The 5946-nt window shown below is 33.5% G+C and overlaps 1 protein-coding gene across 2 annotated transcripts; it reads left to right on the top strand.

Annotated features, from left to right (window-relative positions):
- Positions 1–2013: 2013 nt before the first annotated feature.
- Positions 2014–3952, top strand: LOC104087242 (probable xyloglucan endotransglucosylase/hydrolase protein 8). Of its 2 annotated transcripts, none has more exons than XM_009591662.4 (4): positions 2014–2353; positions 2452–2552; positions 2655–2857; positions 3366–3952. In XM_009591662.4, the coding sequence occupies exons 1-4, from the start codon at positions 2170–2172 to the stop codon at positions 3766–3768; spliced, it is 891 nt and encodes a 296-aa protein (XP_009589957.1). In that variant the 5' UTR covers positions 2014–2169; the 3' UTR covers positions 3769–3952. The 2 variants fall into 2 exon arrangements, with proteins under 2 accessions (XP_009589957.1, XP_018623250.1); XM_018767734.3 differs by having other exon boundaries at positions 2043–2353; positions 2655–2797.
- Positions 3953–5946: the final 1994 nt, after the last annotated feature.

The raw sequence follows: 5946 nt of genomic DNA, 5'->3' as shown, positions 1-5946 counted from the left end.
AATTTGGGATCGTCCACAAGGGGACTATCTGTATAAGGCAAAATCTGTTCATATTAAACACTCACATAATAGAGCGACACGTGAAACCGGAGATAGATGAAAATCGAGACAGGTAGAAATCAAGTGTGAGGGCAACAATCTCGATTGTCCCCGAAGGGAATGTTGCTCATAAAGACAAATAAATGTCTGCCACCCGATAGTATTCAATGAAGAATATTCCACATTATTAAATACATAATCCGTTATAGAGAATATGACATTCAGAACCTGCCGTTACATGTTCTTTAATGGCCTCCATAATTGTCCTTTAAGAGAGGTTTGATCCTAGGATATTGTTCCCTAGGTACAATTATAAATAGTGAGTTCAACATCCATTAGAGGGATACGAATTTCCTGACAAACTTATGCTATATATTATTCAAAAGGTCAATAACATTTTATTTTTTGCTTATTAATATTGCTATTATTGCTTTCGGAAGCTCCGCTCCCGGAATCGAGCTACTCACTGCCGTATCTCAATTTCAATGCTAAGTCTTGTATTTTATTTAATTTATTTATTATTTTGGAATCAAATCGATTTGTTTGTCTATAAACGAAGTTACAAATTCAACTGTGCCTTTTTACGGGTAAACAATCATGTCCTCAGTAAATAGGAGCAACGCCATATCTTTCATAATCACCTCTCCCCAATACTTCTTCGGCCGGCCTCTACCCCTCCGTTGGCCCTCCAAAACCAACCTCTCACACCTCCTCATTGGTGCATCTGTACTTCTCCTCTTCACATGTTCTAACCATCTTAGTCTTGCCTCCCGCATCTCGTCCTCCAAGATGATCAATACTATCATTTAAGTTTTCCGCCCTCTTGATTGATGAGCTCCTCAAAAATTTTAGATTGAGGAGAAAGATCATGTGATTTAAAATGCAAAGTTAATGGAGGTAAAATATCGCTGCACTTATTATTCCTTTGCGGCAATGGTATTCCCAGCAAACAGCACCTCTCAGCTCTTCTTCCTAAAATTGAATAATTAACTATGCTTTAGTTTAAATTAAATAAATGCAACGTAAAAGCCTACACATGGAATTATTGAGATCCACAATAGTTAAGTCAAATAATTACTTTAACTAGAACAATGTTTTATTAGGCCCTTAATTTAAGGGTACATTGCGCCATTCACCTAAGTGATGTTTATTCTTTCGTTAACAAGGAGAAGCAGTTAACACTTAAACAGAATCCAGATTGTCAAATCGTAGAAGTTTTTTAATACGGCCATTCAAAAGGAGCCATATTGCAATATTAAAAGCACCTTAGACGACCCCACTTTTTATTTTCTGGCAGCAAAAGCAGTTCGTTGGCAGCATGGATACCCTCTCACTCTCATTAAATTGCATGCTTATACGTAGTACTTGCTGGTCTTACTCGATATGTGTGCTATTGGAATCAATCCCTAAATTACTCACTTTAAAATTTGAAATATTGATTAGAGTATTCGTCATCTCCCTTAAATATTTACTATCAACTTATTACTATAGAAGAAGCATAAATGTAGTTAAATCATTTTGCTTCTTTTAGTCTTCTTTTTTCGCTCAAGTTAGTTTCGCTTGTTGATTCGACATGTTTTTTTTCGAAAAGAAAAAAAATGAGATCTGGATTTTGGTATTGATTAATTAGTTTTGGGGAAATTATTTTCTCAAAAGAAAAAACTATCTAGGTAATAATGTAATATTATCTGTTTGTATTACGTTTTAGGAAAATGTATTTGGAAAACAATTGTAGTACTCATTAGTCTTTCTAGATCTACAACTGCATTGTTTTTGGTTTCTAAAAGCCTTTTGGATTGATTTTTTGGAGAGTAGTCCATCTTTAGAAAACCAAACTTGGTGATTCCCAACTTTTGAAATATTTTTCTAATAGTACAAACAGGAAAATAATCTCAAAATGATTTTTTGAAATAAATCATTTTTTTTCTTTTTTCCTATATATATACCTCAGCCTTATTTCGTCTCTCGAGGTTTAAAGATAAGAGTAATAAAAATGAGCAAGATTCTCATTTCCATTTCTGCCCTTAGGTAACAAACCGCGTATAATTAATAAAACGTCGTGTTTCCTAAAGGATCCAGCTGAGAAGCCTTTCTTTTCTCACTTGTAAGAAGAGCTTCATTCGAAAAACAATGGAGAGAAATATGGGTGATCTTCTCTTATTTGCAGCACTAGTGGCTACCCTTTTTTCATCATCACATGCTCAACTTATCAAAGGTGCATTTGAAAACACCTTCAGTAAAAGCTGTCCGGGTACTCATTTCAAGACTTCTCAAGATGGACAGATCTGGTATCTCACCTTAGACCAAGTATCAGGTGATTAAATAAACCCCAAGATTTCTAATGCATTTCATTTCTTACATTCTTTTTCTTTTCTTAACATTTGAATATTCATGTTCTTGGTATACATACAGATTGTGGGTTTATCACCAAGCAGAGCTATAGATTTGGTTGGTTTAGCACAAAGTTGAAATTGGTAGGAGGTGACTCTGCTGGTGTTGTGACAGCCTTTTATGTAAGTTCAGAAAATTTGTGCATGAAATAACAAATCAATAGATTTTGATGGAGATTTTAATGGGTGTAATGTGATGGAGATTTTAATTTACATTGGGTGCAGATGTGCTCGGAAGTAGAGGCAGGGCCATTGAGAGATGAGATAGATTTTGAGTTCTTGGGAAACAGAACAGGGCAGCCTTATCTTATTCAGACCAATGTGTACAATAATGGCAGTGGTGGACGTGAGATGAGGCATCTTCTCTGGTTTGACCCTACTCAGGACTTTCATACCTATTCCATTCTTTGGAACTCCCACCAAATTGCGTAAGTCCCTCTTTTTCTTTCTCCTTATTTTTAATCATATATAACATTCAAAAACCACACGGTCCGATTAATTTGAATTCACGTCGGATAAATTTATTGAGATTGGAGTATCTTAATTGTCTCGGACATCCAATGGCGGTAAATTTTATTTCACTAAACACACATGTCTACCACAATTCTATGGTAACAATTTTTGGAAAATGCTTACCTGAGAACAGTTTCTCTACTTTTTTGGGTAGGGTTAAGGTCTGCATACACGTTACCTTCCTCAGACCCCACTAGTGAAATTTTACTGGGTTGTTGTTGTTGTTGTTGCTGCTTACTTGAGAACAAATTGATTTTGTGAGAACGGTCATTTAAAATTACAATTAACATCAAGATTGTCATGAAAATGGATTTTTATATAACTTGATGGATCTTGAAGATTCAAACAATTGAGCGTAACTGGTTTGAGATTAAAGGTGCAGTACTGTAGTTGATGATTTGATCAAAATTATTGTAAATGCAGGTTTTTCGTTGATAAGGTTCCAATAAGGGTATACAAGAACGCGAATCACACTAACAATTTTTTTCCAGCTGAGAGGCCAATGTACGTGTTTTCTAGCATATGGAATGCAGATAATTGGGCTACTAGAGGAGGGTTGGACAAGATAAACTGGACAAGTGCACCATTCGTAGCAAGTTATAAGGAGTTTACTTTAGATGCTTGTCAATGGAAAGATCCTTTCCCAGCTTGTGTTTCCACCACTACACAGCACTGGTGGGATCAGTATAATGCTTGGCACCTATCAAGTAAACAGAAGATTGATTATGCTTGGGTGCAGAGAAACTTTGTAGTTTATGATTATTGCCAGGATAGTGTAAGAAACCGTTACAAGCCTCAAGAGTGTTGGTTAAGTCCATTAGACTAATATTAAAGATAGATAAGATTCTTTTGAGAGAGAAGAAAATTATAGTATTGTAATCTTGATTTTGAGTGTATATATTGGACTCTCTCCTACTAATTTGGGATTGAGCCATAATAGATCGATTGATCAATCGATATTGATATATTATATTTCGTCTATTCAAAAAAGAATGACAGTACTACTTTTGAAAAGCGAAAGAATTTTTTGTAATATTTAAGATATATTTTAAATTTTCAAGTTAGTTAAAGTATCGATTTCCAAAAGTCGTCTAAGAGCTCCTCCGATATATCTTTGTGAAATAGCATTCGATAAGTTTTTGAAAGAGTCTATACAGTTGCATAAGAGCATTATCATGTTATATACAAATTAGGTACGTTGGGATTCCTATTTTGGATCATGCCATATTTATAAAGATGGATATTTTGCCAGAAGATCCAAGATGAACTTTTACAGGGGAGAACATGCTAGAGATGCAAAGGAGGGGGGAAAACGAAACAGAATATGTTATTTTAGTATTTCAATTTTAAAATGAGATGAGTTCCATTTGTTGGTGTAAGCTGTATATTTGTAGGTTATAGTTGGAAGTTTGGTCAAGAATGCATTCAATAGCTTTTGCTTCTCCTTGTGCCAGAGTTGGAAGTTTAAGCCTTGGTTCAGTTCTATCTTAAGGACTATTGTTCTGCGTAATGAACATATCAAGCGTAAAATTGATGAGTACGGTATTACACATTTGTAACTTGTGAGATGAAGTGATGAGTTTCAACTTTCAAGAGGCATGTCACGTGGCATTAAAATAACCAAAAGTCCTGTATAAATTTAATGACAGGGACATCTCACCTACCTAGATGGTGATTTCAGTACTAAAAAGTAAAAATGATCATTCTAACTTGAAATAATCAATTCATCTAGCCCGTATATGTACACTCTATTGAGATAATATAGCATGCCACCACAATGTGGATGTTTGTTTTAAAAGTAATTTTGGTGTTATTACACAGGGCCGGCAGATGGAGTGGGGAAAAATTGAAGAGGAAGTACATTTTAGAAAATCAAACATCAATCTACGGGGTAGATTTGAGGAGCCCACTTGCTATTATTTCCTAACTTGTTTCTTTTGAATATCATAATAATGTCATAATTTTAGGGAGGGGAGGACCATACAGTTTACTCATTTGTCGTCATCTCATGTTCTCTCTATACAAACAGGAGACAGTTCCTTGTGATGGATTTAGAGGAAGAGGAACATGACATGTATGGGCCTAGAATAGGACGTAAGTGTCAAGTATGGGGCTCCAGATATCTATGCTAAAAGCTCACTACATAATTGGTAAAAATAGAGCTAGTTATTTTTTGGACTGATAATTTAAAACTAGCTAATGTTTGGAAAGTCATTAAAAAATAGTCACTATTTTGCTGTAACACGGACCGGTCCAGCATAATATATTGGAGATTGGTGCACCTGTGTATGAACTTCCAACATATTATGTTGGAATTCCAATACGCGAAAAGTTCCAGCATAATATACCGGAGATTGGAGCACTTGTGTATGAATTTTCAGTATATTATACTGGACTGTACTGGAACTCCAGTATATTATGCTGGAATATTTTTTGGATTTTGATAAGTGTTTTCGTTCAGATTTATCTTTACATGAAAAGTGGCTAAATTTCGATTACTTTTGAAATAATGATTATTTTTCAATTATAATCTGGCTATTTTTGAATTTCTCCCCATAATTGGGGTATTATCACTTTTAGCTCGCACCAAAAACTATTTATATTTGGTAGTCGAAAAAATATATAAAATTTGTATAATTTTTATGTATAACATACAGAATATATATATATATATATATATATATATATATATATATATATATATATATATATATATATATATATGTATGTATGTATACACCTATATGATTTGCAACCAGAAAAAATTGAAAAAATGGGTCATCATTGCCATTTATAATATTAAAATTTAAAAAGTATCTTTTTTAGATCTCTTATATGTAAAAATAAATTTTTTATATGTAAAAAAAAAAGATAGGATCATAAACTACAAAATAATAATTTTCGTTTCGAGATATTTTGTTGAGATTTTATTAAGTTTTTACATATAATTCTATATTTTATATAAAAAATTATAAGTTCAGTTAAACCCATAAATAAAAGCTAT

This window comes from Nicotiana tomentosiformis, chromosome 2, assembly GCF_000390325.3.
Source record: "Nicotiana tomentosiformis chromosome 2, ASM39032v3, whole genome shotgun sequence".
NCBI classification, from domain to species: domain Eukaryota; kingdom Viridiplantae; phylum Streptophyta; class Magnoliopsida; order Solanales; family Solanaceae; genus Nicotiana; species Nicotiana tomentosiformis.
This window is presented reverse-complemented; position numbering and strand designations above follow the sequence as displayed.

Bases quoted from the DNA above. Each gene is read 5' to 3' on its own strand.
- LOC104087242 (XM_009591662.4), top strand. From the start codon at position 2,170: ATGGAGAGAAATATGGGTGATCTTCTCTTATTTGCAGCACTAGTGGCT. The intron at 2,553-2,654 runs GTAAGTTCAGAA...CATTGGGTGCAG, and splicing joins GTGTTGTGACAGCCTTTTAT to ATGTGCTCGGAAGTAGAGGC. The intron at 2,858-3,365 runs GTAAGTCCCTCT...TTGTAAATGCAG, and splicing joins TGGAACTCCCACCAAATTGC to GTTTTTCGTTGATAAGGTTC.